The following is a 26,544-nucleotide window of genomic DNA, read 5'->3' as shown; positions in this document are numbered from 1 at the left end:
ATATATTTTTCTGTATTGTGTCACATTCCATCCATTTGCATGCGAATAGATTGTCTTTTTAAGAGTCTCCAGTGTGCAATGTAGATTTCTAAAGCAAAATGAGAATACTCTCATCAACACTCATGGACTTTGCTTATTCATCCTCCCTGTTGTTGCTCATAGTTACCCTTCATCTTTTACCTCACTCCGCCATCTGGTAACTGAGCCTTATTGTTTGTCCATGACTTGTCTAAATGGCGTTCATCAGCAGTGTGTGTGTGTGTGTGTGTGTGTGTGTGTGTGTGTGTGTGTGTGTGTCTACAATATAGGCTGAGACTTTCTAATTAGGAGACACAGCACTCAAAAAATCCTCCATAGAAAAGCATGGGGTTTGTTTGTGACGCCAATATGGCAGTTGTCTACACATATCCCACCCTTTCCGCGGCCAAAAGTCGACATGTGAATACATTGTGCCAGTCATGTGTTGTGATCTCGCCGCTGGAGCGAGGTTGGTATTGTGAAGCCCTGCACACGCGCAGTTCTGCCTGAAATAGATGCTCGATAAGTGCCCAAAATGTGTTGCAATATGGCCGCTGAGTGGAGGGACTTGCCTAAAAGGACTTTGCTATGGACCCTTTCAAGAGAGTTCCATTATCAGCATCATAGTTGGCCCCACAAGACTTCCTTTTTAACATTCCAAATAGAACGTTCAAGCATTGTTTTTGTTTTTATTGATGAAAGGGTCTATGGACCCTTTCAAGAGAGTTCCATTATCAGCATCATAGTTGGCCCCACAAAGCTTCCGTTTTAACATTCCATATGTTATCTTAATGTAGAGGAAGTAGATTGGGGCCCACATAGAACGTTCAAGCATTGTTTTTGTTTACCTTGTTGAAAGGGTCTATAGGAGGATGGAAAAAGTAAAAGGAAGAGAAGTACATTAATTGGCTCCACTTGACACAACAAATGTGTATGTCACTTTTCTTTATCCTATTTATGCTATTATTACAATGTAGGCTAACCTTGTTATATCACATCGCCTTGTTCATTTCACACCTACTGGCTTGCAGACCTGTAAACATCCAGATTAAGTAGCACAGATGTAGAGATAAGAATAATGGTCACTGTAGGTCTAAGTATAGTAACTGCTGTTGTTTTTTTCTCCTCTCACAGCAAGACTTACTCCCCTTAATCATGATTCAGTGCCATATTCCCTTTGTCAATGCAAACCATGGCAGAATGGGGTCATGTGCTTGGTGATATTTGGAAAATAATGAGGAGGAAAAGTGCATGGGACAATTTGGACAACTCAAATGGGGACATCTTTCATCACTTGAAACAGCATTGCACCAGTTTGATCAGACAGGTCCATCTATAGGCTCCTTTTGTCATCACAAGGTATCTTATTTGCAAAACATCGACAGTAACGGAATGTGAAAGGATCACTTCTGAAAAAGAACATGCCACATGTCTGCATACACCAGAACTGATGAATTATTACAGAACCTTCTAAATGTACAAATGAACAAGTGAATTCATGAACAAATACATTATTTCTGTTTTTCACAACTGGAGTTAGCTATAGCCAGAAAGTGGAAGCAAATTGAGAACCTACTGTAACAGTCATTTATAGGAAGAGATGTCAGGATGTCAGTCATTATTTGAATTACAATAATCAACAGCACATCACTGTGTTCTCATAAATTAGATAGATATTAAATTCAACTACCTTGAAGGCATTGCCAGGTTAAAATCAGAGAGACTTTGCATTAGGTGTGTGAAAAAGGCAGGTGTGTAATTCTACCTAGCTGACCTATTCCTGCCTTTGTCCGTGATTTTTAAAGCACCATTGCTTGTAACTAATCTTCAGAGGTGATTAGCTGTGCGGTCTGATGTTAGTCGCATTTGGCACTGTGTGGAGAATTCATAAAAGAAGTCCATTAGAGAAGAGCAGAGCCGCAAAAGGTATTTGATGTGACAAAAATAATTGATCTCAAACATGTTTCTCACTAATTCTCCTGATAACTCTTTTAATGATGGAGCATGTGTTTGTCATTACTGAGCGTACTGTGCCCTGGGATAAAAGGGTCATGTTATACTATTTCAGTATTTTATTTTATTATCATTAAATTGGCAAGTTGTTTAGTTTCACACATTTTAATGTCATTTTAACACGTGAGAGACAGACAGAGAGAGAAAGAGGGAGAGAGAGAGAGAGAGAGAGAATTTCAGTTATCATTATATAAAACCGTCTTACCATTTATCATCAAGAATATGACTAGACTACTTTATTCACAGAAATCCTCTTAAAACATTGTTTCCTCTGAACACATTACATGATTCACTACCTGTGATGTAGGCCTAAACACAAAATGTGTAACATTAACAGTACCATTAATTTCAGTTCACAGAGAGGAGTTTCATTAATGTCAGTCCAACTCATCACAGCCTGTTGCTGAATTTGGTTGTTGTCCTACTGAAAACTATGGCTTTACACAAGAGAATATGGATGATATGTACCATCCAGTGTGATTGGTATGAATTGTAGGTCCTATCCATATGAGTGTAGCTTGTCATATGCCCAAATTACCCTTTTTAAATAGAGGTAGTAAGAGTTGCACACATTTTTCCTTATAGCCATTTGTATTTATTGGAATTTCTCCAGGACAAAGAGTGACTCAGATATATTGTTATTAGTAATTGATCCTTATCTTCTAGTAGTCCCATAGGCATGTTTCTGTATGTCCATGCTATTCATTAAGGAAACAAATTCTATCAGGGCTTAGTGTGATTTCTAAATGCAAAACCCCACCTCTCTCAAGTGACCTGTCCAGCCATGAAAGAGCAGTTATATCTAATTTATTGGGGCAGCAATTAGGAGAATTAGGTGTCTAAGTGCCTTGCTGCCTCTGAATGCAAATGACATCAGCCTACTGCAAGGATCCTCTGCATTCCCTCTAGTCACTCTGCTAGCCAATCTGCTTGCATTCCCTCTAATCACTCTCCTAGCCAATCTGCACACATACTTTGTGAAATAAATGACCCAACTGCAACAGAAAGAAAGAACAGACACACCATCCACTTGAGAAAACAATTTTCTTTTTAACCTGTTATTAAATGCCATTAAACATCTAGGGAGATGATTTGTTGTACCGGAAGACACCGTTTTAATCACTTTCAGGTTCGTTTTTCATAATAAGTGATAGATAAATGTACCTGGCGGTAATTGCAACAACATACCCTGTGTGGGAGTGTAAGCATACCCTGGGCGGAATATTTTAGAACAGCAATGTTCCCAGGTCTGGTGGACCCACCACATTATTAGGCTTTTAGGCTTTTAAATCAATACAGCCATAAAATAATTATGACCGCCGCGCAGTGAAGCGGCGTATAGGTTTAGTCAGATTGTTTTTTTTTCTTTTCTTTTTCGCATGTCCAAATTTCCGTCAAGGATTCCCGGGACACTGTAAGACCGGGGGACACGAAACTTGGTGGGCATGTAACCCCACATGGATAGCATGGAACCATCATTTTTTGTTTTGATCTGTAGCCCCCCTGCTGGACTGGACCCCCCGAAAGGAGGGTAGGGCAGACACAGTTTTCTGTGAATATCTTGAGAACCGTAGGGCCTAGGATGACCAATTTTTTGCATATGCTTGCCTCCAGGGGTCATGTAAACCCATTCCATATGCACACATGTGCATAAACAGATACACACACACACACATACATTCACAGTAATCCTACGTATGACATATACTCACACAGTAGACATATATACGCATGCATGCACATGCACACACACAGGCACATAAAAAGGCAAACACACAAGCACATGCACATGCACACACACACATCCACCCACCCACCCACCCACACACACATAAACATAAACATGTACACGCACACATGCACACAATTCAAGAATTTCTCAGAATTATGAACAGGCAAGATGGGGGTGGGGTTGTATAAAATGTATTTTACATGTGAAATCTATGAACTAATCATGTTTTGGTACTTGTTGTCTAGCAGATACCAGTGAGAATTGAGTGTGCATAATGTAATTCAGTGAGACAGTTAGAATCATATATGCCTTTCAGCGTGACTTATTTTTGTGGAAAACATGTGCTGAACTGGGCGGCGGTCATATTTAGTCACATCTAGTTTATGTTCATATTTGCCATTTACCTCTGTGAGATCACACTTATGATCATTTTCATTTTTTGTGAGAAAACGAGGAAATTCGACCCATTATGATGTCATAATGGCCAATAAAAAAGTCTATGGGAAAAAATAAGCATGTTTTTTGTTAATATCTCAAAAAGTATAAAGTTTACAAAAATTAAAATATATGCCAACCTGGTCCATTTGAAGACCTACGTTACAAAGTTTTTACGATAGAACAAAGTTTCAAGTTTAATAGCGTACGGAAAAAGTGGTAAGCGGAAGAAGAAGAAGAAGAAGCAACTTAGGAAGAAAAGGACTTAGGAAGTAATTATAGACCCTTTCAACAAGGTAAACAAAAACAATGCTTGAACGTTCTATTTGGGCCCCAATCTACTTCCTCTGCATTAAGATAACATATGGAATGTTAAAACGGAAGTCTTGTGGGGCCAACTATGATGCTGATAATGGAACTCTCTTGAAAGTGTCCATAGATACCTAGAATATTGTTTTATTGAACAATAGATTTTTTTCAATGCAGTTTGGCATTGAAACAATGGCATTTGAAAAGCTGAAAAACCAGTAGATTTGTTGCAGGCTTGGAGATGATATTACATTTGACTAATTTACTAATTTAATTTTGGATCCAATTTGGCCACATTTCAGTACAGCCAGAGAATTAAATGTTGGGTCAGGCTGTCAAAAACATTCCAGCTTTTTTTGTTGGTGGGGAGTGGGTTAGCAAGGGATGTTTTGAGGGTAGGATTAATTGGCAGAGATTGATTGTGTGTTGAAATCTCAGAGTCCACACAATTCCTCACAGGTTAGCAGCATGGATTTCTTGGTAAATTGAATTAAATGTGTGGAGTGGAGAAGTATCCAGAAAGACAGTAGTCAAAGCCGTGAGCAGATGGCAGTCAGCCGTGAAGGGCTCCTATAGACCTTGCTTTATTAAGGTGATGGAGGTACAGAGGAATGACATGAGGTTTGAGCTCATGAGCTTGCAGAGTTGATCATTCAGGAGGATGGAGGGAGGGAAGGAGGACAAATGGAAATGCTAAGGAGGAGAGTGAGAGCAATGCTGATGTTCCAGAGACAGCCACTGTGGACTCCTCGCTACTGATAAGATTAGTAGTAGAATGATAGCTGAGAACAGCCTGATTTGTCAGCTGACATGTCAAATACATGTAGGCGTACAGCTATATTCTGTTGCAATGTTATACAGTGTCATGTTAGTCTGATGTTCCACACCCAGCAGAATGTGTTTCTTATGAATGTGGCCTCATCCCTCCAAATATTAAAAATTATGGAATGTTAACAACCCCACAGGGGGATTATTGTATCGCATGATTGGTATGTTACCACAGTCTTGTTGAAATTACTGACATGCTTCGAAACAAATGAAGATTAGTGCTGTTAAAGAAGCTATGTGGAATTCTGTTGGCTTGGCACGCTTTTGCCACTGGCATTTTATTTAATACAGTGGCCATGTGAGGTATGTGCCATTACAGGAGAGGCGGCCCAGCGCTAGCTGGTTACCTTTTAACTTTGAAGGATCTGCATGAACAAAACAGAGTACACGCATATTTCACATTATCCCCAAATGGGTTCTTTGTATTCCGTTGCTGTTCCCAATTCATCTTTGGACATTTCAAACTAAAACAAAAAAACTCCACGTAGCAAATAGACTGAAGTTGTAAAAATGTATATTGTAAAAAAGTAAAAATCATCTTTTAAACTTTAAGCAAAGTTATCTCCTATGACTATATATTTTAATTATTTCCTATGAACTATATTTTGTCAGCAAGGCGAACAGAAATGAACTGACAGCTTGAAAAGGCATATTTCTAATACAAAAGAAGCATTTCATATGTGAGCCTTTAGTTTTAGACTGGCATCAAAATGGCACATGATGTCAATCACATTAAATACATTAAAAGAATGAGAGATAAAGATACAACTACATGTAGGTCAACCATGCATTTTTCAGTCAGCCCACTGTGCCTCTCTCTTGCTAAAATTCTGTGAGTAGGTTATGTATTCAACCTGGCAAACAGGACAGAATTGACTAATCTATAATGGTGTTAATGAAATAAGAATGCCAAGAGGAACGGAATTCCTCCAGTCAGTACGTCATATGGAGGTGTGCAGGTTGGTCAGCTGTAAGTTGGCATTAGCCTATTATGAAGACACTATTGTTTTTCATGCATGAATAACATTGCATGTTCTTGAAAATATTGTTCATACATAATAACTCCAAGGTATATTGCACTTGCATAGCACATAATGCCTAACTTCTCATATCATCCTGTAATTATTCTGTTGTGGAATGTCCAATGTGTCCAATGAATGTCAATCAAGAATGTACTTTTAATGTAACTCAGTAGAGGTGCGTTTCTAGAAAAACGTCCGTATGTCAGGTTTTCATTGGTCAATGACGCAATTGTTCCCCTGTGCCTTAAGATACTGTAGCAATCCATTGACAGTGTGCCTGAACACACCCTCAATAGACAAACATACCAATGGGTGCATGTACAGTATACTTACTATTTGAGCAGTGTGAGTCCTTGATGGGAAAACTACACCTGCCCAAACTAGCAAAGAGCAAAGACTCCTACACCCCTCCTGACTGTTTAGTTTGTCAAAATAGGGCCCTTAAGCTCCTTACTGCTGTTGTGACAATTTAGTCTACAGCAATGCATCTCATATTCATCAGAACTTAATGTAAAGAACTTAGTATATCAGAAAGTATTGACAAAGCATATTGGCAAAAGGCATATTGTTGCACTCTTCATCATCACTGCATATTAGTAAACATATTCAGCACTGTACACAGTACTGTTCATGAATGCTTCAAACACATGTAGTACCCTTTGAGGAAAGCTGAAGCTGAAGTGGAAAGGCAAAACAAATGATTTGGTTGGAAGTGCATAAATATCCATTAGTTAGCTGAAGGGATCAAATTAGGGCAACTACGCAACAGCTTGGTTGGGGTACTGATGTTCTAATGAGGTCACTGACAGTGCTCTCCAGCCCTATTCACCTACCCCTTTAACTTATTGAGTACCGCAATCTATGTCATATTAGCATTCCTGCTCTGAAAAGGTCAGTTGTTCCTTTGCCAAGGGTTTATGGTAACTAGGTAACAACAGTCCTCCAAAACAGCATCCTCTGCTCTGTTGAAACTAATGAAATATAGATTTGCCTCCTCTGTTGTCTTCTCGTAAGAAGTATTTTCCAATTCTTCAGCTGGCTGTTTGTTAGAAGAGAGTATATTTGCCTTTATTTGCAACAGTCTTCCTGCATTTTCAAGCCAAATATGCACAAATTACATATTAAGCATTTCTTTGCCATTTGCTAGTAGACAGCATATCATTACTAGCATTGTTGCTAGAGCAGAAATGATGCACCCTTCAAACCTTCTTTGTGGAGGGGAAAAGGATGTGGCCAAGCCAAATATTTTCCACTTAATCAACAAGTATTTTGACGGGGTGCCAGAGTCCCTTGACACCTGTTTGCTTTCTCACTGTATTTGAACATCCAGGCGTAGTATTTAAGAGCTGGGTGAGCACTAGTGGCAGGTCCTATTCTTGCGATGGCAGAGAGCCTCTGACAGGGTCTCATAATGAAAAGGGATGAGAGGGGAGATACCAGCAGAAGCTGCAACATATTTTCTAAATGGCCACCGGTGCTTGTCTTATTTGGATAATTTTTCATACGAAGATTTATGTTGGCCTGTTTCTGCTCATTCCGCCAGTCCATTTAAAAGTAAAGAAAATTGCAGTCCTGTTTACTGTTCCAATACCAATAATATTTTCAGTTTTTGTGTATTTGGTTAATGTCAAATGTCAACAGTCTGCCTGTCTCCCGTCAGTGAGCTGTGCTGTTCACAGACAGTGGCGTCAATTCTCTTGCTGTGATTACATCCTAATGAAGTTATCTCCTTATACTGCACATTGACCCCAAGTCAAGAGTGCAGAAGTTCCCAAATGACTTGCATGTGATGGTGGTCACATTGTGCCACAACATTGGAGAAGCTCAGCTGGTCTTGTTCAGTCTGTCTGTTAACATTTTACTCTAGGTATTTCTTTTTACTTTAGCTTCTCTGAATAATTCTGTAACAGTTTACAAAGGCACAGAGACACTCATAAACACTCACACACACACATACACACACATACAAGTATAGTTGTATAGTTACTAAAAGTTATGTATTTAAGTTTCAGTGTAAGTTTAACAGCCTATTCCTCATGAGAGGTCATTGGCCTGAAAATAAAGTAAGTCATAATTAACATTCATTCATTATTATTAGAAGTTAAAGCCTGCTGATGTCGCCATGGTTAGAAGCATGGCGAAATGGCAAAACCCCAAGGTAAAATATAGCCTCACAAATAATGAATGTATCTTCTGAGAGCCAATCACCAGGGCTACTAGTAAGTTGGAAAATTTGTTACAGCAGCTACCAAATTCCCAATGCACCATAATGAATCAAGTCCTGCAGACTGGTATTTTCAGTGCTCTGCTGTGCCGAACATTGATACGGTCAAGGAAAATGTCAAGAATACTGGCATTCATGAGGACTTTGCACCTTAACCTTCATATATTAAATGGTGTAGAGGAGCTTACTAACCCAATGTGTTTTAAGGGCAAAATTGCAGCAGCTTTCCCACATGTCACTCAAAGTATTTCATTAGAGTCACTGTAGGCAAATATGCACTTACTGCAATATAGGCATTATTTACCACAACCAGCTCATCGATGCAACCTTTTGTGACCACACTTGAATGTTGTCCCATTCTGTGGTTGTTCCCTATGGCACCCATCACCACTATTGCATGGATACTTCAAAACTACAGTATATAAGAGAAAAGAGTTCCAAGGATTATGTTTTTGTCTTCCATATAGATTCAGCCCCTGATACAGTATATACTGGGCCCTGAGAGCACACACCTACCTCATTATGTCAGTCAGAACACATGAACTATATTCATCTCTTTGGATGCATTCCCTGTTGACAGCTGAAGTCAATCATATAGTGTCAGTGTTGCACTGACCTATCTTCAAAGATGCAACATTGGCCTCCATCACCAGCGTCCCTCCATCACTTGTGACTGGCCGTCATGCAGGGTTCTTTGTAGAGGGGACTGTGCTGTGTAGACCAGACAAAAGGAGTGATTCAATTGACATTTACTTTGCCCTTCTGCCGACACTCCTTTACTCAAGAAACCTGCAGACTCTTTCTTCTTCCTTTAGTGTATGTACTTCAAAAGATTAGTTTTATCCGTACTGATCTCACTGCACAGGTAGAGTATTTCCAAAGTTGAGGCCATTCTATTCAGTACCCTTTAGACTGATGTCGTAAAAGGCATTTTGACTTACTTCTTAAAACACTCACTGTGTCTATAAGCATTCTATATTCAATCTATATCAATGTTTGTAAGACTTCAATGCTCATGCCAGTGTTTGCCTCTATGTGGGTGTGTTTTAAATTCTCATGCAGTCAGTGTTTGCCTTTATGTGAGTGTGTTCGCTCCCATTTTTATGAAACTTTATATATACTTACCACTCCAAACATGCTATATTTATATGTTCATTGTGATGTAACACAGTAGCAACTTTCACTGAAAAGTATCTGGTGTTGTTCACTATTTTCAATATTTCATGGAGCGTTTACTTCCTGGAATGACTGTTTTTTACCATCAAAATAGAATGCCTTGATAAATAGATAGCGTACTGTCAAGGAAATAGCAAGTGGTAGAACATACTGTGGCCTTACGATGAAGCACAATATAAAAATGGCATTCTTATAGCACCACATATCTTAAAGAGGCCTGTTCGTTTCTCTAATGCCCTGTTTCCTGATCAACTCAACTGTCATCTTGTGGAGCAATTTCCTTCTTTTTCACCGAGGAACGAGGCCACTGCATAATTGAATTCAAGGCATAATTCAACTTTTTAAAAAGTGCAGGCAGTTGTCATGTGATTCTTCCCCCAACCCCCATTTTCCTCTCAGCCATCGAGCTTTCATCTCTGTAATTTCATGGCTCTTCAGGCCTCAGCAACAGCATTTTCATTACCGAAATGAGACATGGGAGTTTGTGTGGATATATTTTTCATCGTGTGCCATGTAAGGTAAGTCAACAGGCTTGTTTAAAACACTATTGCAATTTAATTTGGTCTCAGGCAAAGAAAGTTATGCGCCCAGCATTATGTTCATGTGTTGTGATATCTGTCTATCAACGTAGTGCTAGAAAATGTATGCAGACTAGAATATGCCTGTGAGGATCTGGATCTTTACGGATAAATTGGATTCAGAGTATGTTGATATTTAATTATGTGGTATATTGTAGGCTATCTATGGTACACATGGACACACATCAAAAGATGTCCTTGTGTAGTATCAAATGCATATCAACAGTCATGTGTGAGTTCGGTAGTATTGATATCATACATTATTGTGTGTGTGTGTGTGTGTGTGTGTGTGTGTGTGTGTGTGTGTGTGTTGTCTTTGTGCATCTGTATCTTAGATGTGTTTTAAACCAAACCATGCACCAGAGTGACCACCGGCTGTTAATATTTCATTTATTATTTATTAATTATTAGGGATGTCGAGCAATTTAAAAAAAAAATAATAATTCATCTGAATTAATCACATTCATCCATTTTTTGCTATGAACAATATATTTTAAAAACAATTTTGGCAGAAGAGTGAATCAAAGAAGAGCCAACATTGCTGTATAGACTTTAAAGTTCAACATCTCCCTCTTTTATTATAATTGTCCCTTTGGCTCAGGCATCAGTGTAGTGCCTGGTGTCAGATTTTTAGCATGATAAATGCATGCAAATTACTGAAGTTTCCACTCACTGTCAATGACATGTGCAGTACCCTAACAACAAGGTAATGTTTGGTATACCCCCATGATTTGTCCTTTGGCCATTCAAACATGTAGATTTTTATTCACATAATTACTATGATGTTGCCTTTTCTATCCTGTAGGTGGCAGTCCAGGATAAGAAATAGAGCAGTTCAGGTAGCTGAGTAGAAAAAGATGAAACTAAACAGTAGGAAAAACGAGACAAAGAAAAGCAGCATACAAATGTAAATGTAATTTGTGAAGTTATTGGAATGGAAATAAATGTAACCACCTTCAACATACTTGTGAGGACATTTTGTTTGCAAGTGTGCAACAAATGTAGCTGATTTAGTAAGGGAGTTTGTCAGTTAGTTAGTCAGTCATAGTAAACAATACGTTTGCAAAGTTAACTTTGACAAGGCTGGCAGCTAGCATTGTTTTCATCAAGCGGTGTGCTAACTCGTAGCCTACCTCCGGATTGCTTTGCATTGAGGTGATAGGCCTACTTCAGACTTTTGTATATGCAGACTGGTGGGGGTGCCGCAGGTTTACTAAACTCTGAATTCCCAGCCCATGCGTCTCATACTACCCAGCTGTGGTTCAGACTTCCAGGCAATGGCATCATGCATCTCACACAGTGCAAAACCAGTTATTGGTGTAATGTGATTAGCTGTGCCACTGCAACACTGCCCAGAACAGTTCAGTCCATTATAAAACCAACTGACACACACACACACACACACACACACACACACACACACACTGGCAAGCAGTGATACACACACACACACACACACACACACACACACACACACACACACACACACATACTGGCAAGCAGTGTTACACACACACACACATACACATGTCACTTGCACAACAGTCGGATACACTATTGTTCACCCAATACCTCATTCCTTCACTCAAAAGCTTGTGCACACACACACACACACACAAATGCCCTTCATCATCGCCATTGTCTTTCCTTGTAACCAGTTATTCATACAGTTGGAACAATATTAGCAATGTCTCACATCATATTTGCAGCCTTAGATAGTGTTCTAGTTTAGAACGCAAGTCTATTTGGAAAAAAAGCAACTTTTGGCGTTAAACTATGTCATTACCAAGAAGGATGTCTTTGCCCTCCTACCAACAGATACGATTGGCTGTGAGTTACGTACAGACGCATTTGATAGACATTCGTAGCGCCCAATAAACGGCTCTGGGCATTCGTAAGCCACGCTTCAAATACGAGAAAATGAATGTGTCTCCCAGACCAGAATCTCAATGCAATAGATTGAGATGAGGCTATTTCGACAGCATGATGTTCCTGTGTTTTTTTCAGTGTCTCAAGGATTTAAGTACATCTGTCTCACTCTTAGTAGCTTGCATGAGTGGATTTGATGAAAATTATCACCATGACAATTTCAAACCTTTTAGAGTTATGGAAGGAAAACTGCCATAGCAGATGGTAGTTCAGACAGTTTTGGCCACAGACTGACTGGTGAGAAGTGTCCACTCGAGTCCGGAGGGGAGAGCTTTGCCTACAAATGTGAAGTTATTGTTTAACCTCTCCAAATTCAGCGGACTTGTTTACTCTCTCTCTCTCTCTCACACACACACACACACACACACACACTCACACACCCTGTTTCCATATTCAGTGTTTTTTTCCTTGTGCAGGGAGGGCATACTGACTGAAATATAAATGCCTTTTAAGAAAAACAATTGGAGAGATGGCACTTCTGTATATAATTTCTTTCACATTTGTGTATTTTTTTTTTTTTTTTGTGTTTTTGTTTTTGTTTTTGTTTTTGTTTCTTTGTTCTGCCCTCACCCCAGCCCCTTTAGATCCTCCTCCCTGTTTACTGGCTAAATGAAATCTCTCCACTAACAACAATCCTCAGTGGAGGTGCCAGTGTGTGTTGCACTTTTCCTTTTTTCCACTCGGTCCTCTGCAGCTTGTTTATTTGCTTTGGAGCTCTTTCATCCCCCATAAAGAGGCAGAGAGGAAGCTAAAGGCTTCTCCTTTGCTTCCTGTTCTCTTGCACTAATTTGTTTCGGATTAAAAAAAGAGACTAAGCCTTCAGCAGAACTTAAAAGAAACAATCATATCCGTAAATATTGGTCAGTATGCTTAAAGATACAATCATATCCGTAAATATCGGTCACTGCTTGTTTGCTGGGTTTTGTTGGTTCTTTCATTTCCCTATATAAGGGTCTACCTAATTGTCTAGTGCAATACGATTTTTTTTCAGTTATCATGCTCGGTATAGCATTTTCATAATAAATGGACTCTGAAGAGCCATCTTTGCAGGTACTGCATGTCTTTAAGACTGCTATGTAGTTGGTACAAAGTGTTCTCTGTGTCAAAGTGCTTAATCTTGTATACAGTTTTTTCCAATTGTGTCTTTGCTGGTGTGTCTAGATTTGACAGTCAGAATCAATGGCACTTAGATGGCCAGCCTGGTCCCATTATCTCCAGACTCCTACCAACAAAGTCAAGCACAAACCCCTCAGCGTCTCCGTCTTCATTCGTTTAGATTGATCTCCTCTCTCAGCACCATGTTTGTGATTTACTCTGGCCTGTGAACATATACTACTTCTAAACTTCTCTCAAAGTTGCAAAGGAGCAGCAAAGCATAAAAATCACCATCAGGAAATACTACAGTGCTCTTTTATTTAACTGTGATCCTATCTAACTGTGTTTCTGAATCAGAACTGGCAGTTTTCCTGTACCTTTGTACACCAAACCTTTTATATTTATAATACCTACCTGCAATTTCCTGATTGCTTATTTTTGGACACATGTCACTTTTCAAGACATTTCTATTCTGAAATATTGTCCCACTTGTCAGTCTTCATTACACACTACAGTGTCATGTTTGGTTATACTTCATTATCTAAGTCAGTCAAGGGTAGTATGCAGTTGTTGAACTCTCTTTTGATTGATCATAAATCCTTTTTGGACAAAACTGTTTACAAGGGGTATGTAGCAAAATAGTATTGTTTAAATGAAGTCTGAAAGTCCAGGTAATTGATATGAGTGTTGCTGCTCCCACCTATAGGACATCTTTGCATATGTTGGTGCTTAAAACACATTAAACCAAATTTGTGAAGGGTGTTTTCTAGAGGGTTTTTGTCTTTCACATATCTAACTTAGCGAATTACCAGAATATTAAGGAATATTATCCAAGAGACATTCAAATGTTAGTCATCTCTGAAAAAGTTTAAAACGTTTTCTGAGCAGTTGTTATAAATGGATACATTGCTAATACTTCGGTTTGCAGAAGAGGTCATTGAAGAACATTATTTCATCCAGCAAAGATTCAGATGATTTATCAAACGAGAGCTTAGTGATAAACATTTTTTGTCACTGTTCCGTTCCTGGTTGTTAGTTTGTGTTGCTCACCAATGCAGATGATGTAACCATAACAGTAGCTCAGTCAACAGTTTCTTGTGTCATGAATGCACATTTAGCAGGTAGTTATTAAGGTAGTTATTTGATCAATCTTACTGAATGCAGTAGGAATATAAGGCATAACCATATTTAAGGTCTATGCCTCCACAGTTTTCCAGCATTCTCTTTCTAAAAAACTAACAAGTGACTTTAACAGATGAAAATGGACATGATAATCATAGCATCTTTAAAATTGGTTTATTTTTATATTCAACAGCTTAAGCATAATTTGCTGATGGTCTGCCTAATTTTCCCAAAACAACCTTTGTTATTTTATCCGGCTAGACTAGACATCACTTTCTGCTGGTCTGTCTCTTCAGCTGAAGTGACCAGAGAACTCTACAATGTGAATGTGCCTGTGATTGAATGATTCCATTCCGTTATTGGCACCGCAAATGAATGATGGAGTGTGGGGACGAGTGTTGTTTACCTGATGAAGTGGATGCTTAGTATATTCCATAGTATGTCTGCTTTTTGCGGACTGCAAAGGTGCTAATTACTCTGACCACCAATGAGGAAAGCCTCTCCAACAATATTAAATGGTGACTTTGGTAACTTAACAGCCTATAAGAGTCTATCAAAATTTAGATACTAATGAACATTAAGAATATTCTGATGTTAGATGTGTTTTTTTTCTCTTAATTATCTTTCACAACATCATGCTTGACAAGGCAGTCATTTCTGTCCTCAGGAATACAATTCAGTTTGAGGGACGCTTCAAGAGAAGTGAAGGAAAGACACACAAATATCCAAAATGATATTCTTTGCTTTAGATGTGGTGTGTTCAAATGTGTTTACCACATTCACAATACGAGTCCATATGAACGTCCCCCTCTTGTGGTAACCACAATGTTGCACACAAACATTTTCTGAAAGCAAAGAGTTCACAACTTGTGATGTGTTTGACATTTTAAAAATGGCCGTTCCAATTGAGGATATTTTATGATATGTCGGTATTTGTTTGTAGAGAACCCCTCATGGGTGTGAAGGGAGGTGGGTGTGGGATGCCAGACACCACTGTAGAGCTCTCTGGAGCTCTTGTGAGCCTAATTCAACAAAACACAGATGAAGGAAAGTGCCTGCTTGATAACCCCAGTGAAAGGCTCTCAAAGGCTCTTCTGTTGGTGATGTTTTGCCCACAAAGATGCTTTGTTTGATGATTCTGTTTTTGATGTATTGTTGTTGGGAGATCCACTACATATAGTATAGGAATTGAACACCTCTCCTGTGTTTATCTGAAATATATTGATATTTTAGTGATATAGCATTTTACCAAGTAATGTGTTAATATGTATGATGTGTTGATATTCCCAACAGACTGATCTTTTTGTTATGTCTGCATCTTACATTGGCCACTGGTTAGCCTGCAGAAATATTGCGTTCCAGTGGTGTATTCACAACCTAACTCCTACACGACCCCCCATGTGCTAGTTAGATAGTTAAAAACTCACATGTTCTATTTGAACTCAGCAATGCTATGACATGGAGTTGCAATGAAGTGCACCATTCAGTCTGAATCTCAAACTTGGTTGATACACTGTTGGATCTGAAGCTACTCAGCAATACAATCACAATTTCCTGTCATTTGTGTCCTTCAATCAATCTCCATGCACCACGTGTAGTGCATAGTGGAATTGGTGGATTTACACGTCTTGGATGTCTTCAAATTATGATGGTCTAAACATTTTTCATTTTTCAAATATGCTCAAGAAATAAGGTCTCCATAAACTATAAAAAAAATAAAATTCCCAAGTTATTCATTCAAATCTCTATTTAAAATATTGGAGGGATAAATAGCAGTCACCATGGGAAATGAAATTGTCAATATTTCTGGATATGATTAGTCAGATACAGTATATTCAAATATTCAGTGCATATATTGCCTCAGGCACTTCTCTTTTTGTGTGTCTCACAGATTTACACTGACGTGCTATGTGTTTGTGTGGGTGAAGGGGCGGGGGATTTACGTGTGTTTGGCAACAAGCATGTTGATTTCATCAGCACTGTTTTAGAATGAATGAATGAGTTGGATATACAGAGATAGCAGGTGGAATTAAGACTGAGAGAGGAGGGGACAGTTCAGTTGGAGGAGGAGGAGATGTAGACGGGGAAGGGAGAGCCAGCCAAATCATTGGTCAATAGCCCAGAGGCAATCTGCGTGATTTGCTTAATAAAATTAGAGAGAACGTTAACTATACCAAGACAGACAACACAGAGGCAGACATTTAGAGCTGCCAGCTGTAGACATCACATTACTGTTTCTGAAACAAGTCAGCCTGTGTTTACATTCACCTGCATACTTACCTTCAACCACCTGAGAGACAGACACACCTTTGTACGTTTGGTTAGACCCTCTCCCTGTGGTTCCACAGTGCCAGTGTAAAACCGGGGGTCTGGGGTCTGGGGCTTACAAGCAGCACATGGAGGAGGACATGGATCCCAAGATGGCAGGTGGCTCGTGTTCCGAGTCCGGATCGGAGCCCGCTTCCTCTTCAACGACTGCTCCGCCAGAGGGCTCGGAGCCGTGTAGGGTGGAGGAAGCCCTTGTTGCCCCTACCCTGAGCTCCCACAGAGCGACACAGGGCCTGTGTGGCCCTCGCTGCGTGTTGGTGGTGGTCATCTTACTGGTGCTCTCTCTCCTTGGCAGCTGGGCCCTGGTTCATCTCAGCTTGGGCTCGAGAAGCAGCAATGGACCATTCCGCATCTCCTCCGGCTACAGTCAGCCAGGCGAACAGGAGGCAGCCACATTCAGCCCCCACTTCACTACAAACTGCAGTATGGGTGAGTAAACATCTGCTTTGTCAATGTAATCGTATAAGATGTAACATGTCTTTGTAAGCTGAGCAACTATAGGTCTATGCTGACTGTGGTTGTTTAGGGTTTTATCAGGGTGAATAGCAATTGCTGTATTTTGGCTTTTTTTTGTGAAAAGTAAAGAGATTGCTTAAAAATCTATTTCACAAGTTATCAACCAAAAGGTGGAGGCATCTGTTGCTTTATCTCTAGGGGCCACAGCTGTACTGCATTTTTAGAGAACAGTTGGCATTTGAAAATAGTGATTCAAAGCTATGGGAGATGCAAAACCACCGTAGAAAACAACCAATTCACTCCTGACATTTTAAAAAGACAGAATATTATACAATCTCCTTTTATGGTCATCTTGTTGTGATCATTATGTGGGGATTTATTGTTGTATGACTGGTGACAGTGCCTATAACTGTATGTATTTTGTATATTTGTTACTGTCCTTTTTTTATTCTTATATGTAAAGTGAGTGTTGTACTTTGAGAGCAAAGATTAAGCGGAATCAAATTTCTTGTTTGCTAACGCAAACCTGGCCAATAAAGCTAATACTGATTCTGGGTAATGTTATTTTGATCCCAGTGAATAAACAGTTATGCAACTTCCCCCTACAGCCATGGAGTCTATGGAAATACAGCACATACCTCAGTTGAATTCAGAAGTATGCTGAAATGCTTTTTGAAAAGAAAAGGGAAAACAAGTCAGGCTCATTGCCGGGTCAGTTGAGTGCAGATCAATGTAAACACAGCCGAGCTGTAATTATCAGCTCGCTGGTCGAATTGATGCTCGCTCGCTCGCTCGCTCTGCAGAGAGAGATCAGTTTCTGGTTGCTGTGATTTAACTTTCACTGCAGTGGATGGTAACAGTGATTGCAGCTTTCCTCTTTATCATTTCTCTCATTATTGCCTATGGTTCAGCTAGTGCTGGCTGCCGTGGCTATGTTTACAAGACTCGCTGAGGGTGATGAAAGCATAACCAGTAAAAGGATTTATTGAAGGGTTTGCAGTCTCCCCCACGGGCCAATCCAATCTCTCCTGCATCAACTTTGTATTTTACAGGAAAGAGGTGAATTAACTCCTAGTTCATGTTTAGTTTTATATCCATTGTTTGACACATTTGAAAAGAACAATAGCCCCCTTCCTACATCCGTGGTATTACGATGAAGATTAAATTTAGTTTTAGAAAGAATACTATTGTTTTTTTCAATGTTACACAATGATACACAACGCCTGATCATCTCAATCTATTGTTTTGAGGGTTTCAATCAGAGACTCAAGGCATTCCAGCAGTCAATATGGCCAACATCAGAAACAAAGGTTGATTACTAAGTATGTGACCATTTTTACGTACAGTATGAACAGTGCAAACAGATCCTGTGTCAAACACACACACACACACACACACACACACACACACACATATACACACACACACACATACATAGACTCACACAATTTCTTCTTATTTCTCCCCTTCCTCTTGATGCCCCAAATAGCAATGATGTGCGTGTTAAACCACTTGGAGCGACATACTACTTGTTATGCAAATCCAGGGACAGGTCTCCAACTGTTTGTGTGGCATTTAGTTCACAAAGGCAGCCTGTGTTCTGCTGCCACACGCTCTGTACCTGAGCATGGCTAACCCCTGTTCTCAGCATTAATCCTTCTGGCCTCTCAACAACAGCAAGCAGCGGGGTCACTCCACCTGCTGCTTACGCTCAAATTACCTGCCATACAACTGGGGAGTTTGATGGATATTGTGTGTGTCTGTGTGTGTCTGTGTGTGTGTGTGTGTGTGTGTGTGTGTGTGTGGGTGTATGGATATGGACATAAGGATGTGTAGGGATCTACCAACAATTTACGTTGGATAAATAAACATGAATAAAAAGTTGTGCAAAATTGAGGCAATCCAACGATCCATAGTAGTGTGTGTGTGTGTTTTTTTTTAAAGAATCCAGCATACTGGATAGATAATTAGCCAATTATAACAACAGGCTGAAAACTCTGTGTCCATTATAATTGGATAAGTCAGTGCTTTTGTTTTGTGCCTCTATTAGCAAGAAGACTCACTGCAACATTTCAGTTTTCTTTTGTTAACTGGCCTTGAGACAGGCAGCTTTGCTCGCTTTGGTCATATACTGATTTCTTCCCTTCAATATGTGGAGGCAGAATGTTGGCAAGTGAGGCGCGACTGAAATGTTCCTTTTATTTTTGTTTGTATTCTCTGATTCGTGTAGCCTAAACTGACAATGGTGTGCACAACACCAATGGCGACAGCCTGCTTGAGATAAAATAGATGATTTAAAACACAGTTTGTCAAGAAAAGGAATTCAGTTCCTTCTCTCATATATTTCTTCTCCTCACAAGGACCATTCATGTTTAGGCTACCAGGCAGTTTTGAACACCACTCCAGATCTTAGCACTTGTCTACTGGAAAAGTATTAAGGCCTGCTAATAATGTTTTGTTATTGTGGTTCTCTGTGTCAAAATTAAGAAAGTTTTGTGTGAATTTACTCATAACCCAATGTCAATGAGGGTAAAAGACTGAAGCACACCACTTCAACAACAAACAAACCCATCTCTTCTTGACGTATCTATCTGCATTTCAACTTCAACATGTCAGAGCTGAATGTAGTGCACATCACTCGTGGCAGCTCGGTGGCTACAACGGCGGCTTTGCTTGCATGCAGATGAGACCGAGAGCAATTTGAAGGCTCCCAATTTGAATGGGCCTCTTGCCATCAGAGAATGCCAAGGCACATCACACAGCAAGCCAATCAGTGGGCGGAAGGAAAGGATCTGATTTATGAATTAATCAGCACATTTCAGAAAAGAAAAAAAAAATCAACTTTCTCCCATGTGAAAATTAATATTTATTTTCTCCTAGGTACATTACTAAAGGTGATTCTTACAAGACGTGGATTTGGGTCGTTCTTTTTTTACGACGTCTTTATAATTAATTAGTCTTTGGTCTGAAAGAGATTACGTTTATTGTAAGCAATGCATCAGCCCTCTCCAAGACAAGATGTGATTTATGAACTCACTTGTGGCAAGCGGTCTGCTCCAGCATGGGCCCCTCAGAGTCCACTTCCCCCGGCCATTTCCCTAACCACTGTTGCTGCGCCGCATTGGGGGGCACCAGCTAGGCTACATTTAGCCACACAGCATTGTCAGTGTTTTCTCCAGGCCATCAATCATTTCTGCCTTGGAGGAGCCCTGAGTGAAATGAGCTGTGTGTGTGGACTGGGGATGGGGAAGGGAGTGGGCAGGTAAGTGTGGTTGTAGTGGTGACGCCGACGGGAGAGGTGGTGTGTGTTTGCAGGGCTTAGCCGGGCTCTCACTCACTCATCCTGTGTCAGAGCAGAGAGGTTCCATCACTCAAGCCGTCTAGGAGCTATTGGGCTGGAGCTGTTAGCATAGCCTGGGCTTGCCAGCCAATAATGTTTACCAATGTATTGTCTAAAGCTTGATTGGCTGTAATTAGAAGTGATGCTTTGTCAATTTTCTCTCAGACAACATCCAAGCCTTCGTAAGCTGCCGTGTGACCACACTGCGTTTATTGAAATATAATCCTTTTCCCAGTCAGACATCACCTGTGAACAGCCTGTGTGTTGTGTGTAGTGACAAGTTTATTATGTGTGTTTATGAACCTTTAGCTGTAATACGGCAGTTCAATTAGCAAGGCATGTATTTTTTCTGAAGCATGCCATAATTAACTGACCTGACTAGCTCATATTTGTGTGCCTCATGTCATACTACATTTGGGCTTATGTTGTATAATCCCCTTACCCTTACCTCTTTAGTCTTGGACGACTGCAGAGATGACATATTCAGTTAAAGTCTATACATTAATTATAATGGATTATCATTGAGGTTGGAGTAATTGGTCTGTTCCTGTTGTGCCTAGACATTGCAGACGTTAAGCATACTGGCTAGCTACTAGGCTATTTTCCATATTAATTAGCTTGATATTTATTATTCAGAATCTCCAGTGGTGCACATATTTTGGTGTGGGGGTGGAAGTCGATGGGAGAGGTTGTTTAGGTGGATGTTTATGGTGAGAGACAATCACACAGTGCCGTCTCTGAGGAAGATGTAGCTTGTTAAATTAATAATCAGTTTGTATGGGTTTTTAATACTTGCGCTGCATTTAATATGACTGTTAAGCAAGAGTCTTTTCTGTAGCATTTATTGCTTTGTGAGATGGGTTAGCCTTATCAGTTAGCTGCATGTAGGCCTACAGCCTCCTCCTCAGGTCTGAACCACACTCCTTGTGTAGGTACTGAAATGCTGTACTAATCCCCACATCGCCATATCTTATTGCCTCTTGCCCTGAGACCAACAAACAACCTGCAGCTCTTTACAACTAATGCACTCCATGCCTACAAACACATAACCATCAGTCAGTTGTGGCTGTGGGTCTGACGTGAAGGTGAAACCCTTCAGTGGCTTGGGCTAGTATTTGGAGATGATACACAGGTCATTCAGCTTCCAATGCATAAACATGGCATCCCATATTAGTCATAGGAATAACCAAGATTGGCAGCAGGGTTAATATCTGATAAATTCACATGGCAAGATGCTTGTAAAACCGTATAGTCTGTCATTTTTAGTAGTCAACATGCATAAGTACAGTACTGTTTTCTCAAAGGACTCCATATCAAACCAAATTTCCTCTGAGTGAAATCACTCTGGCGATGTATTGTATAAACCCACACCTTTTTATATAGTATCCAATCCTTCAGTGTGTAATATATATATGTGTATCATATTTATTTAAATGCTTTTTACAGACATTGAGAAGCATAACCTCTCAACACGGAACGAAACATTGCAGATTTACTTTTGAATCCTTCATATATTTTGAAAGCCTGTATCCTATTCCAAATCACATTTGAAAGATTCCATCCCATTCTTTTCTATGTTATGGATGTCCGAAGTAAAGAAAGGAACTTCAATGCCCAGGCCACCATGGATCAAAGCACTCTGGTGCTGTTGTTAAGTTGGACAGACGCCCCACTGAAAGCCTGTCCTTCACTCCTTTGATATCAGTGGCTCTCGGCTCTTTTTGCACCTCTCGTTTCATGCAGCTCTCTTTTGGTCTTATCTTTCTCTCTCCCTCCACCGTGGAGGTGCCTCAGTGCTGAATATAGCATTAGAAATTGAGAAGTAAATTATTGCAATCAAATATGATCATACGCAAGAGAAATGTCACACTGTCTATACCCTTATTAGCTTTCCATTGTATTCTCTTTCTGTTGAATGGGCAGTGTTGAGAAATTTGCAATAGAAACAAGATATGTGTAACATTGAAAGATTACAAGATGAAGAAGTGTAGCATTGAAAGATTACAAGATGATTTAGTTATTCCCAGATCACACAGACACACACACACTCACCCCTCCTCGCTCACATAGACGTAAATTATAGCTTGGCAACCATAGATGATATAGACCCTATTCTTAAGCATGATGCAGCATAAATAATTTAATTCCTAAATAGAAACCACTTGTCCTGTTAAAGGGCTGTAAGTAAAAGTTCAGTCTGGAGGGATTCATCCTCAGTTCCTCAATGCTACCCAGACTCAGGTAAGTTTCTTTAGCTATAGTGCTTGTTTAGATTAAATAACCTCTTGAATTTTTGGGTTATGCCACATTATAGAAAAACAACTGATATTGAAAATGGAGATGATAGAGGTGTGGACTCCATTGCTGCACAGGGAAATTAATGGTTTGTACAGAACCTAAGGAAGGAAGTGTAACTGCCATAGAGGAAGGGAAAATTGTAAAGGTCACAGGAAGGAAAACATCTAATGTTACGATGAGATAACTGATTACCAAATAGAGGTGGACTGAGTCAAAGATCATCAAAGTGATACAATGTTGTGTTTGGACAAAGCCATTTATAGCACGTTTCTCATGCTACATTTGATTTGGTTGCTGTTGCTTGCCAAACGCTAATATTTGTATTTGGTCATACACCCTTTACGAGAGAGACCACAGGAATACAAGACCACAGTCTGTTCTGTGTGCCATCACGAGAAACAGATCCAGGCACTACTGCCATATGTGTGTATATTTCACTGTCTCTTCAGTTCTTTTTTTGTCTTTTATCATCTCTATTGTTGGTGTGAGCCAACTGTATCTATAGTCAAATCCCAACACAATAACTTCCTTTTGGCCCTGAACTTGTTTCATGCAAATCGCCTCACGTGTCCTTGCCTGGACCCACCCACCTAGTATTTTTATTTCACTGAGATACTGTAGTAGTCTGGCATCTGACAAAACAGTACATGTTTCCCTCAACCACCAGGGTGCCTAGCCAGTCATCAGCGAGAGGGGATGACATTGGTTTTGAAATCTGATGTGGCTCTGGTAAGCTGTAGTATCAGCACCTGCAAGTGAAGCACAGTAGGACATAAAGATGGAGGAAATAAAGTTAGGAATCCCTGATCAATGTGATTGGTTAGGAATTCCTGATCAATGTGATTGGTTAGGCTGGACCAATGATTTTAAAGTTAACGCAAAGTCTATTCCCATTATGATTCTAGGGTTCAAAGTGCTTCCCAGTCGTGAAAGGCCAGACTCTTCATGAAGTGAAGCAATGTAGTGAGTCTGGAAACCAGGATGCAATTGCCCCTCCTCTGGTTTGAGCTCTGGAGTAGCCTATATCTCCTGTTTCAAATGAATTATTAGACCCGTTCCACCTTATTCATTGTGACATTATCATACAATTAATACAATATCCAAGTATGAGTTTTACCTAGCATAGTAAGAAAAATTTGTAATTACAATGTATTATTATTATTCATTTTGCTAGACAATGAATGACCCAAGCTTGTATAAACTTTTAAACATTTATCATAATGTGGTATATCAAAAGGGTCACCTTAAAAATACTGTTGTTATTGTTGAGATGTCAGTAGAAAACCTATTCAGACACAAATAAGTTGAATACAGTACAAACTTGAGTAAGAGGAACTCTGAACTCAAGGTGAAGGCTGTCTCTAACTTCAGGTTTCAAGGACAGGGAAGAAAGTAGAATGTGTTGAATTATTAAACATATCACCTCTAAACAGCATTATTTTGTTTTGGACTACTGCTATGGAGCAAAATACATTCGGCGGGTTTAGTTTATAAGCGCTCTCTCTCTCTCTCTCTCTCTCTCTCTCTCTCTCTCTCTCTCTCTCTCTCTCTCTCTATATATATATATATATATATATATATATATATATATATATATATATATATAGGCGATTTGCTAATGTTATTTGAAAAGCTTATTTTTATTTCTAGAAACAAGCCAGTTGAATTCATCTGTGGCTATCATGTAGCCAGACTTTTAGTCCACGCTGGAAATAGCACATATGCACACATAGCTCTCGAGAACATGTGTAACAGATGCTCAGCCCTGTAAATATCTTTCAGTGGAATGGTGACAGTTAAACATTTCCTGTGGACATCCATCACTCAGAAGCCATAATAGTCTCCAGCCAACCATGGTCCCTTCAATTTCAATGTCCATATTTTGTCTTAGTGATTCATGTGGTGTATTTAGCAGTGACTTAAATCTATTGCACACATCAAGAGCCAACAAGTCTTCTGCATTAACACATGAATAATTGCACCATTTACTTATACACATATACATGTGCACATACAAACAAACACACACACACACACACACACACACACACACACACACACACACACACACACACACACACACACACACACACACACACACACACAATTACACACATTCATGGAAACAGTGTTTATTCACAAACACAATGGAGCCTGACTGCATACTGTAATAAATCACTCGTGCTCCTCAGCTCTCCTCTCAGTCAAGTGGAATCAGCTTGTTGGTTTTCCGCATCTCTCTCTTCCGTTTGTTTTTGCCTTCCATTCATTCTCCTTTATCCGTACTATGATTAAAAAGGCCATTAGGAGACTTTTTACCCAGTGCGCCATGCTGAGCTGTGAAACAGGGACATTAATTACCCGGGCGATTACATGAGCTGCTGTTTCTTGCTCACCACATGTAAATGGGGCTGAAGTCTTCCGCTGGAAACTTAAAGAGGTAGTAGTTGCACAATAGGAACGTGAGCAACATAAGTATAACTATATATACTCTTTTGATCCTGTGAGGGAAATTTGGTCTCTGCATTTATCCCAAACCCTGAATTAGTGAAACACACACAGCACACAGTGTACACACAGTGAGGTGAAGCACACACTAATCCCGGCGCAGTGAGCTGCCTGCATCAACAGCGGCGCTCAGGGAGCAGTGAGGGGTTAGGTGCCTTGCTCAAGGGCACTTCAGCCGTGCCTACTGGTCGGGGTTCGAACCGGCAACCCTCCGGTTACAGGTCCGAAGTGGTAACCAGTAGGCCACGGCTGCCCCAGAGCAACATGATATTGGAAATGCTTCAGTCTGTATGGCCAACGGGGAAGATGCATCAAGAGAGAGTTATGAGAGTCAAAGGAATGGCCCGCCTACAAACTCATTTGGGCAAGAAAGTGGCCCATGGAGGAGAGAGGTACGGAGGAGGTGCGGGAGTGATGTACAGGTATGGAAGTGATGTAGGAGACTACATGGGGCTACATGGAGAATAGTGATGTAGGCTTGGAAGTGGTGTAGGAGACTACATGGGGCTACATGGAGAATACAATGGAGAATTGTGTTTTACTGTCATCTTAATGCCTCTACTATACATGTATATCCCCCCTTTTTAATATCATTTTATTTGTCAATCTCCCTCCTTTGCTTTTTTTGTAAGATAGCCTTACCTGTGAAGCACTTTGGGTCAACATTGTTGTTTTAAATGAATAAATAAATAAAGTGACTTGACTTGACTTGAATAGATATGGAGGAGGTATGGGAGTGATGTAGGGGACTACATGTGTGAGAGGTCATAGGCTTGTGTACCATGTAGGAAAAGAGAAGCCCATTCTAATTTAATATGAGTTTGCTTTAATCAGCTTTACTTCTTAGTTCACACCTGGACTGATTTTTCAAGTGGCCCCTTTTATTTTTTACAAGACTGACAGATAATATCTGAGGGAGCAAACTTTTGCTGAACTCAGAGGTCTTTAGAGTCCAGGCAGCCACGCTTTTACAACCGGAAATCTACAGTGCTTTGATTCAAATAGCAAGCAGTGATTTCTAAAGATTTTTAAAGTTTTTTTTATTGTTGTCGAATAAAGTAAAGGTGTGTGGGTTTGTGTGTGTGTGTGTGTGTCTGTGTGTGTGTGTGTGTGTGTGTGTGTGTGTGTGTGTG

The 26,544-nt window shown here is 39.9% G+C and overlaps 1 protein-coding gene across 4 annotated transcripts in view; it reads left to right on the top strand.

Moving 5' to 3' along the window:
- alk (ALK receptor tyrosine kinase) overlaps positions 1–26,544 on the top strand; it is a 269,021-nt gene that overhangs the window by 202,579 nt on the left and 39,898 nt on the right. For all 4 annotated transcript variants that reach the window (XM_048228498.1, XM_048228497.1, XM_048228500.1 and 1 more), the window contains one exon: positions 17,105–17,238. In XM_048228498.1, coding sequence (XP_048084455.1) covers positions 17,105–17,238 — 134 coding nt within the window. The remainder of the gene's footprint in view (positions 1–17,104; positions 17,239–26,544) is intronic.

This window comes from Alosa alosa, chromosome 19, assembly GCF_017589495.1.
Source record: "Alosa alosa isolate M-15738 ecotype Scorff River chromosome 19, AALO_Geno_1.1, whole genome shotgun sequence".
NCBI lineage: Eukaryota > Metazoa > Chordata > Actinopteri > Clupeiformes > Clupeidae > Alosa > Alosa alosa.
This window is presented reverse-complemented; position numbering and strand designations above follow the sequence as displayed.